Here is a 12,627-nt window from a genome sequence, read left to right on the forward strand (position 1 = left end):
CATGTTACACATTTTAAAAATCACATTACACATAAGAACATATTTTTTTATTCTGTTGTACAGAGTGATGTTGCAAATGGGTTGCTTTTCTTGTGTTTACAGCCTCTCAGTACCACCATGGAACCAACCAGTGAACTTTCCATCATGACTTCATACATAATCAGGAGACGGCCAGCACATCATCACTGGAACAACCTTACTCAGACTTAATGGTTAATATTCATCCTTAATAGGTGCTGTGAGTGAATGCTGCTCCAGATTTAGCACAAGTCTGATCAAATCATCAAACACTATTACAACATTTAAAAGACATGTTGTCACCTGGAAAACATGATTTAATAATATGATGCCATTAAATCTTTGCCAGTTATTCTGATTCATTTTCAGATTTTCCACCAGCTTCATTTTTATGCATTTTGTTGTCACTGTCGCAACTTTTTTTAACGTGTTGTAATTGTGTCTATAGAATTTGAAATAAACTATTTTAGTTCTCATATTCAGCTATTCAATAGGTGTGTTTAATTTTTTTTCACTTACATTTGGGGTTCAATGTTATGCAAATCATCACATTCTGCTTCTGTATTTTGCACTGTGTTCTGTTTGTAATACAAAATTACAGTATATTACTATATAAAATAATATTATATCTTTGCATTCTGTAGTCATGAAAGAACTGTTTGAAAGTTGTCTTGTAATGATGGACAGATTATATTAAGTTTCTCTACACACTAGGTCGTCTTGGCACACATTATTTTAATGAAGTGCCATAGAGTGGTCAGTGGACACCCTCACTTGAGTGACCCCACCTGGGATGAGCTTCAAATCGCAAACTGCACCATGGATCAATCAGGAACTTGTATTTTTTTTCTGTAGCTAAGATTGCACATATTAATCCCCAGGTGCCTGCATCCTGGGAACGGGTTTCAGGTTCAGTGTTCAGTGCTCAAGGGCACCTCGGCAGTGCCCAGGATTGAACCGACACCTTTCCAGCTACCAGTCAAGACTCAATACTGGCCTGTTGAACCGACCACCCTCTTGTTTCCAGGCCATGTCCCTGCAGACTGAGCAGCTGCCACCAGAAGAGACACAAACACTCTGAATTAGACACTGACAAGCTGAGGAGGAATGAAAATCTAATGACAAAATGGAAATGGAATTCTGACTGTCTCCGATAGCTGTGTTTCAATAAAGTAGTGAGAGCGCCGCCCAAGAGAATAAACTGTGGAATGACAAGCTTGAAAATAGAGTGCAGAAGTTTTAAACAATGGTAAAGGCCAGAATGGGTGCATTCTTGTTGTTTTAATGCTCCATTAAAAATCAAAGGCCAAGAAAAACAGTGAAATCTCCATGAACAGAGGGGCTGCATACGTCTCCACACTCCGTTCCTCCATCCTGTCCACTCATTAATATTATAATTATTTCTTTATATGCACTTTGCAACAGTTTGAAATGTTTAGTTACATTCTAAACTGCATTGCACTTGGACACCTTGTGCCATTATGTCGTTGTTGAATCTTAAATAATTCAATCTGGTTCACCTCAAAGATATTTCAGTGTCGTTTATTGAAAACAAAGAAAAATAAAGAATAAAAAAATAAAAGGACAATCTCCACTTAACTGAAACTGAAACTGTTAAAATTCTTTTCTTTTTTTTGCCCATGGATATTTAATACATTGGATGATGATTATAGTTATATATGACTTGATAACAAGAGTGCAACACAATTATATATATTTCTACAGTATATGCATTTCAAATATGGTATTATTGTCTCTTTCACTCTTTTTCTTTTTCCATTTTAACGACCCCAACAGGGTTCGAAATGTTTTCAAAATCGGCCTCAGAATATTTTGCAATTCAACCAGGCTTCTTGTGTGAACCAGTGCAGCTGATAAACACATTAATGCGATAACCGAGTCACATTTTGAGGAAAAAGCTACCAAAAATACCATTCATGCATGCTTCCCTGTTTCCATTAGACAACTTAGTTTTAACAGAGCATTTTATTCTATGCAGTCAGAAATGGAACAGGTTCCCATTCAGTAATAATACACAGATGTGCCAGAGAGGGAGGTTGCACTCATACTTTGATCAGGACATATGACATTATGTCAATGCTGGTTTACAAACTAAATGCTGGTTTAGTCTTTGGCATCTTTTTCAGGTCTGTTTTTTCAGCTTTCCTTTTAGCTTTTGTTTCTAAACACTGAAGATGTAATGATTTTGACTATTCTCGTCTGGTTTCTTGCTTTCAGTGTTATTTGATTTGACAAATGAGGGGTTGGCTAACTTCCAGTCAAATACATTGATCCTGTTTTTTAAGCTCAGAAGGGAGGAGTCAGATGTAAATGCTCTCCAGCATTCGCAGACAGAAGACCCAGTCATGGGGCAGTTGTTGGTGAGACATCTTGTTTCCATCCAGCCGTAGCAACTTCATCCTGGAGTAGGACAGAGGTCCCACCTCTCTGCAGAAACTAGATATGTTGAAGCCTGGTGGTGAACAGACAGAACACAAACATATCTTATTGATTTTTTATTATGTACCATTTACTCAACATATATAAATTATTATGATAAAATTCTTCAATCCCCTAATGAGAGCCTGCAAGCGTTTCCCTTAAAGAGTCTGCATTTCCCATCAGACTTCTTGCAGGTGCTGTGGTGAAAACGGAGAACGAAAAAAACCTCAACACCCTCTTTCTCACTTCTTAAAAGTGAAGCCTTCCATAGCCCAGGGTCTCGTGTTTGGCAGCTGTCAGGCTGTGAGTAATGTGACTTTACAGAAGTCTTGCGGAGACTGCGTGTCTCGTTGGTACTCAGCCCCATGCTCTGCTGCAGAGTCAAGTGAGAAACCAGAGCGCAATTTCACTTTGACAGGGACAATGAGCCAAAACTGCACTATTGGGTCACTGTTTCTAGACTGTCACATGACTCCAAATGTGGCTCCTGGCTACTGGGGGGCAGCTTCGTGTCGTAAATGTCATCTCCAGAAATATGATGGGTAGCAGACAGGAAAGAAGAGGAAAGAAGAGACTGAGGAGAAGGGAACAGCATGTGCTTCAAACTCATTTGGCACTCTTACCTCTGAATCCATCACAGATGTTTTCTTCTCTTTTCTCTGCTAACCCACGTTCCCTTTATTCAACACCCCAGTATTCCCTCCCCTCTTCTCTTCCCCACCCTTTCTCACTTTTTCTCTACATCTCTGAGTCCCTCCGTCATTCCCCCTTGTCTCCCATCTCAGACTTGCTTGCCTGCTAGCTGCCCAACCCCAACCCCTCCCATGTCTGTATGCAGTGATGAGGGCCAGCTGTGAGTTACTTTGCAGTTCCTGTCACATTTTCCACATTTCATCTTCCCTCTCACAGCAGGGTTTGGGTGTTGTACCTACCCAGATGGTTAGCTACAAAACTTGCTAATATTGTACCTTTAATCATAAAACTGAATTTTAAACCCTTCTATATTCAACATGTGGAAGATAACTACCTTTTGCGACTCTGTTCACACATTCATGTGCAGCTCACCTTGTATTTCATTTGCCTCTAGGTAGAGGTACTGCAGGGTGGTGGGAACTGTGGGAACATTGGTAAGTTTGTTGTAAGAGAGGTCCAATTCCACCAAACTGGAAAAATTGAAGACCTGCGGGTGAACCCCGCTGCTCTGCAGACCACAACGACTTAACCGAAGGTACCTAAGGTTGAGAAAACCCACAAAACTGTCCTCATCTAGCTGATAAAGGGTGTTATTGGACAGATAGAGCTGCTGGACAGATGGGGGTAAAGATCTGGGGATGGATGAGAACAGATTCCCACTGAGGTCCAGCAAATTCAGGCTGACCAGACCTACAAGAAAATTGGAAGACACACATGCATACGTAAAAATGGAATCTCCTTTTATGGGTGTGTACTGTGAAATACAGAAAGGAAATGACACAATAACTACCTTTGAGAGCTCCCTTGGTGATCATTTGCATCCTGTTTCCCTGCAGCAGCAAGAGCGTTAAGTTATGCATGTTCTGGAAAGCTCTGGGGCTGATGCTGCTGATCCGGTTGTGGGCTAGACGCAGCTGTGTGAGTCCTCTTGGTAAAGAGTTTGGCACTGATTTTAGGTGGTTATAGCTGGCGAAAAAATAGCATAGCTGGGTCTGGTTCTGCAGGGCAATCTGGTCCAGCTGGTCACTGGTCAGCTGGTTGTGGTCCAGGATGAGCCAGCGGAGATCAGTATTGTTGGCCAGAAAAGAGGAGGACACGGATGAGATGTTGTTGTACTGGGAACAAAAGAAAAAGCAAAAAAAAATCAATTTTATATTGTAGCTGGAGGTCAGGGACTGTGTGAAATCTAAAATGAGAAAAGGAAATGAAAATGAGAGTTACTTTTTAAAGAAAACAGATCAACAGTGTCCATGTCAAATGTCTGCCATACCTGAAGAAACAGATATTGAGTTCTGTTTGGAAGGTGGTCAGGGATATCTGCCAGGCCTTTATGATCACAGTAAATCGCTGTGGGCCACTGGATAGGGCAGTCACACTGTTGAGGGCAAGGCTGGGGGTTGTTGACCCGGAACCAAGACAAGTCCATTCGTCCCTGCAGGTTCAGCACACTTGGCTCACCAAGCAGGCGATTGATCCACAGAGGAACACCTCCATAGTCCATGTCAGCTCCACCAGTAGCCGAGGCAGAAACACAGAGCAGCACCAACACCGCAAAGAACAGCAGAGCCATGGAGACTGTTGGTAAAATTTACAATCATGCAGGGGAAAGATGAGAGAAGCCTGAGAGCTTCACATCTTAACAAATAATAGCAGCCTTCACAGTTATTCAGTCTGATGTGAGTGTCTACGTTAAGTGGAGGACCTTTGATCCATAAAAGCTCTTGCATTCACTTGAAGACATGCTGAGCATGGTTTTAAGGAAATCAGTATCTTCTGATGTTCCTCTGGTTTACAATGTCACTGCTGTCTACGCTGACAGAGTTCATTAACCTCCAGCAAGTCCTCAAGTTTAATAGAAATGACTTGTTCCAAGCTGTGTGCCTTTAAGAACTGACATAATGTGTAAGTGAGTTTGAAATCTGTTATCTATTTAACTTCAGTACAAACTAGCATGGCAGCCAGCTGATATACCAACCAAGAAAACAAGCAAGCAAGCAAGCAAGCAACCAACCAACCAACCAACCAACCAACCAACACACTAGAGGTAGCATTGGTTTTATTATGAAGACAAAAGCAATCTATCTTTTGCTGGCAGCCTCTCTTTGTTATGTATTGATAAATTAGAATTAAATGAATTTATGACACTGCTGAAATATTCAAATGACTGCCATTTTATAAATAGTTATTTGCATTAAATCCTCTAAGTAAGAAAAGGAAGAACACATTTTCCCTGAATGATTATTTACAATTTACTGCAAGTCTCGCAAAGTTTGCATGCACTAATTCAAAAAGATGCCACTAGTTGCTGTATGACACAGTGCTTAAGAAAGGTTTGCATCATCAAAACAGTTTGAGAGTACTTTTGCAGTTGCAAGTTTTCTCACATTAAGTGCAGTTTTACAATAATGCACATGCTGTCTTCTCAGACCGGCCAAAATTAAATAAAATGCAATTTTGTAAAATTTCCAGTTTTACCTGCTTCAGTGAGAAAAGAAAATGGAAGCAGACGAGCAACTCATTACAGGCTGACACTTACCTGTTTATTCCAGAGCAGCACAACCGAGGAAGGTCGTCTTAAAGTCTTAAATTTCCAATGAAACCCACGGGAGCTGTCAGGAACTGTAAAGAGCAAATGAATGTATCTGTGTGTGTGTGTGCGTGTGTGTGTGCATGCATGCGTGCGTGCGTCTGTGTGTGTGTGTGTGCGTGTGTTTGTTTTCAAGCTGCCAGTAATGTTTACCCCAACTGTCTGCTGCGTTCTTTTTCTTTAAATGCTACCCACAACCCAGACCCCAAATCACAAACCATCATCTTTCCTCTCCTTTCTCACAACTCAGTTCTTGGTCACGGTTGAACCCACATCATCAAAGTGGAAACATATATATTTGTATTAGAGGTACACAAGGAAAGGAAATGAAGAGGAAAACAGTCATCAAAGGAAACTGATCATTTTAGACAGTGCAAAGTTTTCTGAAGATTTTTTTGATCATTACTCAAGATTCTATGTGAATTGATGAGTGTGTGTGTGTGTGTGTGTGTGTGTGTGTGTGTGTGTGTGTGTGTGTGTGTGTGTGTTTGCGTGCGTGCGTGTGTGTGTGTGTGTGATTGGGTCTGTAGGCTCTGTTCTTTATAAAAGCCACAAAGTACCTGGGGAGCCAAAGAGACCATTCTCTGTGTGTACCAATGCACAATTTCTAGAGTGTGCGTGTGTGTGTGTATGTGTGTTTGACTGTGCGTGCTTCACTGTGTGTGTTTGTGTGTGAGAGAGAGAAGTGGAGAAAAATAGTTCCAGATTCCATTCCCCCCAGTACAAGGGGAGCACAGTGAGAAGAGGGTAGGACTAAAAGGAGAGTTGAGGACAGTCTTTCAGAATGAGAGTACAGAAATAGCGCCCTCTAGCAGCCCAGTATCCTGCTAGGTTGACTGACATTAGCCATAAAACGTCAGAATTGGCATTAACGCCATTGATTGTTGATTGATTTTCCAATTTGAGTTCCAATTGATTTGGTCTCAGTTGAACAGAGGTGTTAGGGAGATTTTGATTTTCTGATGGGGCTACATTAAACATTTGATGATATAATAATCGGAATGTGAAATAAAACCAAAATGTTAATCTCATAATGCCACTATAGGAGGACACAACTGAAGTCATTGATTTTGTTTTCTCATCTCCATGGATACCTGCATTAAATTTCATGCCAAATATTTTAGTATTTTCAGTCAGGTACATTATTACCTTCCTTCTTTCTGCCGTTTCTCAGATGTTGGCTGTCTTGTCAAATAGTTGTAACTGATTTCAAACTGGTTGAGTAAGGGTTTCTGGAAACATGAATGAATTCACTGTATGTCGACATCTGCCAGTTGGCAGCGTCTAGCATTTAACGTTTGACACTCTGTTCTGTTTAGTCATAACCAGAAGAAGGAAATGGAACCCCCCCCACTCACACACACACACACACACACACACGCACGCACGCACGCACGCACACACACACACACACACACACACACACTCATCCTCTCCTGGCTGTGATCCCTCTGTTCCAGACACCAACACCTTTCACTGAAGTATTGCTTTCTCCACAAATGAATAAAGAATCTATTTACACCATGTGGCTAATGAATTCTAACATTTGGTCTATCATTGGTTAATTCTTGTCTAAGTGTTAAAATGTTGTGATCAAGCAGACATGTAGCCTATTGTAGCTCTAATACATCTGCTGAAATACACATTAACGTCTCACATCTACACGGAGTAACTGTGTGTAGAAATTGGATTAACTGGGAGGAACAGCAGGAAATTCTTACTTTACTCTCGACAAATTACGCAGAACAAAGAAGAGAAAAAGTTTTTGCATTTAATTGAAAATAAATGCTCAAGCATCATTAATACAACAATCCAATTATTCAATGAAACCTGAAGGTCCAAAAATTGCAAGCTGTTGTTATTTGGATTAAGAACAAATACATTTGATGGAATCAAAGATTTCATGTTGATCAATAATAATAGCTCCCTTCAATAGCATTTTAGCTGCATGTCAGGTGAAGTTGATGAAATGTTTATAACTGTGTTTGAACATCCTCATCCGCTGTGATGACAGCCGTTCACAGTCATAGATATCCATCACTGATGTGGACATATTCTATCAGTTTTCCTGCCAAGTTTGTTCACACTTATGAGAAAAACTAAAACCCAGCAGTTCAAGGATGAGTCACAGTTTTATTGTAATCCTTGATTGGATTTGATTATTGTTGAGTCATCAGGATTCAGAATAACCACGCTTTCAAGTAAAGATGCCTTTGGCTTTTTCCTATTAGGGAGTTGGCACGTACAACAACTAGATCCTCCATCCTGGCAGACAAAGAGACACTCCTTAATCCCTGAAAGTGACTGGAACTGTTCAAACACTCATGGGTGAATTTAATGCTGAATTGAAATACAGGTACTTGTACAAATGTTTTATGGTAAAGATTTATTAGGATAATACCAGCAGGGTGCGATTTGTTGAGGGGATCGGAGGGATCACCCCACTATGGCTTTTACCTCTGCTGAATCACATCCTTACTAGTGAGCACAACAGAACAAATGTCTCCACACTGAAAAGTTCTTTTCATCGCTGTTAATTAGTCAGACGTGTTGGTTTGCTGCTCAGAAGTTGACAGAGATGTGGATAAAAGAAGAATGAATTGCTGCAGATAAGGCGCCAACAGGAAAGATGAAAAGGGCCCATCAAGTGTAACATCAGAGCGAACTGTTCACTTAGTCTGACATTTGTTGAGTTATTCTGAAATGATGTAAATCTCTTAATCTATGGGGTATCAATGTTGTGTTTTACAGACCGTTCACATTAGGCTAAGTCTTCTTACCATGTTGGTGTGATTGGTCCTTATCCATGGTCCTGAACCATGATCGGGTCATCTCTCACATTGTGGCCGCCACAGAAATTTAAATGTTTTATGTCTTTTTAAGCTTGTGTTAAATATGAATGTTTGATGTATATAATTTAGGCTGATAGGGGCTACCATTAATCTAAAAAAGAACAAGAATAAAGACAGTCACAGACTGCAATATCTCGCGACACCCTTGAATTCAAAATTTTACCCTGACCAACTTGTATAGGTCAAAGATCAAAGCTAGTGCTCTGACCTACTGTCATTGATCAAAGCACTAGCTTTGATATACGGTCTTACTCACACTGGCCTTCTCCCTCATCTTTCTATCTTACCCGGTTCCTGAGTGTACAAAAGTTGAAATTTGACCTTGACCTATTTTTTTCAACGTTAAGGTCATCATCTCATTTTCATCCCCTTTGCCGCCTGAGTAATGTTCTTTATGTTTCATCTTTACATCTGCAACAGTTGCGAATATATTTGGTGGACTAACAAACAAACACACGACCACTGACAATTACAATACATCACCACTTTGAAGCAGCATGTAATAAGTCCTGCTGATTGCTTATTTTGTCTTGGGGATAAAGTCAGAGAGACCAGACTGACATGTTTTGGACATGTCCAGAGGAGAGATAGTGAATATATTGGTAGAAGGATGCTGAGTTTTGAACTGCCAGGCAGGAGGCCTAGAGGCAGACCAAAGAGGAGGTTTATGGATGTAGTGAAAGAGGACATGAAGGTAGTTGGTGTGAGAGAAGAGGATGCAGAAGACAGGGTTAGATGGGGGCAACTGATTCGCTGTGGAGACCCCTGAAGGGGAAAGCAGAAAGGTAAAGAAGAAGAGGATTGCTTATTTTTTCATGATTTAAAAAAAGAAAAGCTGCCCCCATCTGTTTTTTTTTTTTTTTTTGACAAATCATACTCTAAATACATGGTTATACAAAATATAATTTGGCAAATAAAATCAAAAGCAAACCAAATAGACTTGACTGAAACATTTGGAAACAGTAGTTGAGAAATTCCCACTCTGCAATTTAAGGACAACTGTGACATCATCACTGTGTTCCTGTTGATTTGTCGAACACGGCAGCTCATTTTAGATACACACCCAGCAGAGGAACACGTCATCATTCAGTTTTGTTTTGTGTGTAGTTCACTGCAACTGGAACAGTGAGCTGAAAGAGTCTTCAATTCTCTGTGGAGCTGTAATATAACTGGATTTCTCCTTCACGCAGACAGAAACATTCTCTAAATCAACAAGGCAGTCATAGACTGCAACAACCAACCACACCCCTGAATTCAACATTTTACCCTGACATACACATTTTTGTGCCTCTGGATTCCTGAAAATGTTGTTTTTTGTTTTGTGATTGTATCTCATCAGGTTTCAGAGATTACATCACTGCCTTCTAAAAATATGCGATGAGTACAAAAGTTGAAATTTGACCTTGACCTAGTTTACTCAAGTTTACTAGTTTATTCAAGGTCAAGGTCATCATCTCATTTTCGTCCCCTTTGCCACCTGAGTAATTTGATTTTTGTTTCATCTTTCTATCTGCAACAGTTGTGAAGATATTTGGTGGACATTTGAACGGACGGACAAATGGATGGACAGACGAACACACAAACACTGACAATCACAATATATCCCCTTCACCGGATGTAAAAATTAACAAGGGCCAACAAAAACACGTTCATCCTCACATGTGTTTTTTGTATGCTCTATCTCTGTGTTATGTTGAATTTCACTCATAATAAGAGAGTCTGTACCCATCGCACCTAAGGACCAGATAAACTAATAAACAAAACACCGACAAAGCCTAACATCTGTACTATGTTATTAACACAACACATCACATGTTTGTTGTTTACTCATGAGCAACACATTTTTACTAGATCAATCCCAGACTTCATCTATAGCTGTGTGTTGTGAATTCCCTGGTGTTGTTGCTTTTAGTGAAATTCAAATCTCATCCCTCCACTGTTCCCATCGCCGTCACTGGAGGGCGCCATTCCCTCCGCAATCATCTGGCCCTTCCAGGCTGGAGCAAAGAAGTAGAAGGCTTCTGAAGAAATGTAAGGCTAGGGAGTGACCAATAATATTATTCACATTCACTAACAATGAAAACATTAATATTACGACATGTATTTATTGTGTTTTATTCATGCTCATTTGCATACAAATCAAGGTTCACCATGGCTGTATGCCCCAGGCGCGGTGGTGATGGTAGAGATGGTTCATGTTAAACTACTTGGACGACTTGCACTGTAGTGCACTTTAGTGTGCTTTCAAGATCTCATAGCAGATTTAACACTGATTAAATCACAACTGATGATCAATATTAAGCCTGCATTCAATAATATGTCTATTACAATGTGTAGCTTGTATCTGCAGGAGAAAAAAAATGAGAGAAGATGGTGTAATGATGAACATCTGTGCAAGATGTGTGTGTGTGTGTGTGTGTGTGTGAGTGTGTGTGTGTGTGTGTGTGCGTGCGTGCGTGCGTGCGTGCGTGCGTGCGTGTGTGTGTGGACATCTGCTTTCTATCCCATGCATTATGGTCCCCCTGTGCCCTAGGGTGCCATGGTTCAAGTTACGGTAAGGAGACATATTGTCGAGGGAACACTGAGACAGAATTAGTATCATTTATGTAATTATTACATGAATAACATCATTAAGAGCAACGACTTTATAAAAAAGTGTTACTTTTGGTATATTATGAGATTCTTCGACATTAAAACTTTGTACAGGTTCTTTGGAATGCGATGAGAGAGGAAGTGTGCTACTTCAAAAGAGCCCACAACTGTCAAACTGATAGCTGCACAGTGTGTAAAGACTCGTAAATCACATTGTGAAGACAAGGACCAGGTTACCACAAGGTTAAACGTTAATATACCTCATACCTCAGTTAACCATGTAATGTTGGTTCAGAGAAGAGTTTGTGTCTCAGACATTATGTAAGAATATAATAAGTTAATATCCGGTGACAAAGGTATTTGCGTGTGCATTTGAGAGAAAGAGAGAGAGACAGAAGTAGTAGCATCTTCTTCCTCAACATTTAAGATTATTCAACTCCTTCAACAAAAGACACAAAACGTTTTCACATCTTTTTTATTATTTCACATTGATTAAGGCCACAGGAATCTGTATGGCAGCCAGATGAAGAGAAGTCTTGCTGCTAAACATATATGATACAGTCTCCAAGCAAAACAAAAGCTTCTGAAGTCAATTTCCTTTCACTGACCTGTTTTCATTCCACCAACACATGCGAAGGGCTGATGAAGGACACAATGAAGGGGATGCTTAATATACGTTTCAATATTTTAAACTAAGTTTTTTTTCTGCACACAGAGAAGAAAAAAATAGAATGATTTTAAAGTTGATTGATTGAATGGACATTCCTGTGACATTCCTGTGAGGAGTTCATGGCCTGAGTCGAGATGACTTGGTCCTCTGATCCTCTGATCCCTGCTTAGTGATGCTCATGATGCTGACAGGAGATGGGATGTCTGGTCGCGGGTGGGGGATGAGTATGTTGGGGCTCTGCATGATCCACCTGGGCCTCTTACTTTGAAGTTCTAGTCAGAATTAATTTCTTGATTATTCTGAAGTCTAATAAAAGAATGTATGAAATGATGAGGTAATCTCCTGACGCTCATGAGCTTGCTTGTCCTCATTAAAGACTGTGGGGGTGGTTCCATTCGTATCTGCTTCTCCAGACTGTTTAACTGAGAAACGAGGGGCTGTTTGAAATAATGGTTTTGACTAATGTTGTGTTTCATAATGCCGAGCAGTGGCTGGTCTGATCTGCTACATCTGGTGTCCATAGATGCTTGCGGATACACACACACACACACACACACACACACACACACACACACACACACACACACACACACACACACACACACACACACACACACACACACACACACACACACACACACACACACACACACACACAAAAGAAAACATTTCTTCTTGATGTTGTTATAATAAACTGCAGAACGACAGTAGAGAAAACAATGCATTGTGTATTTGTCTATTCCCCTGTTTATGTTCGTTCCCCTTCATTCCAG

The 12,627-nt window shown here is 40.3% G+C and overlaps 1 protein-coding gene across 1 annotated transcript; it reads right to left on the reverse strand.

Annotated features, from left to right (window-relative positions):
* Nucleotides 1-1,545: 1,545 nt before the first annotated feature.
* Nucleotides 1,546-6,145, reverse strand: zgc:113307 (uncharacterized protein LOC553753 homolog). Its single transcript, XM_068315951.1, has 5 exons — nucleotides 5,690-6,145; nucleotides 4,424-4,728; nucleotides 3,944-4,268; nucleotides 3,526-3,843; nucleotides 1,546-2,491 (listed from the first exon to the last, which is right to left on the reverse strand). Exons 2-5 carry the CDS (start codon nucleotides 4,721-4,723, stop codon nucleotides 2,340-2,342), a joined length of 1,095 nt encoding a protein of 364 aa, XP_068172052.1. The 5' UTR covers nucleotides 4,724-4,728; nucleotides 5,690-6,145; the 3' UTR covers nucleotides 1,546-2,339.
* Between the last annotated feature and the right edge of the window lie 6,482 nt (nucleotides 6,146-12,627).

Source organism: Antennarius striatus, chromosome 5, assembly GCF_040054535.1.
Source record: "Antennarius striatus isolate MH-2024 chromosome 5, ASM4005453v1, whole genome shotgun sequence".
In the NCBI taxonomy this organism is placed as follows: domain Eukaryota; kingdom Metazoa; phylum Chordata; class Actinopteri; order Lophiiformes; family Antennariidae; genus Antennarius; species Antennarius striatus.

Excerpts from the sequence above, each read along its gene's own strand:
- zgc:113307 (XM_068315951.1), bottom strand. The coding sequence starts at position 4,723 with ATGGCTCTGCTGTTCTTTGCGGTGTTGGTGCTGCTCTGTGTTTCTGCC. Across the intron at positions 3,844-3,943 it reads CACCAAGGGAGCTCTCAAAG|GTCTGGTCAGCCTGAATTTG; the intron begins GTAGTTATTGTG and ends ATTTTCTTGTAG. Across the intron at positions 2,492-3,525 it reads AGAGGCAAATGAAATACAAG|GCTTCAACATATCTAGTTTC; the intron begins GTGAGCTGCACA and ends GTTCACCACCAG.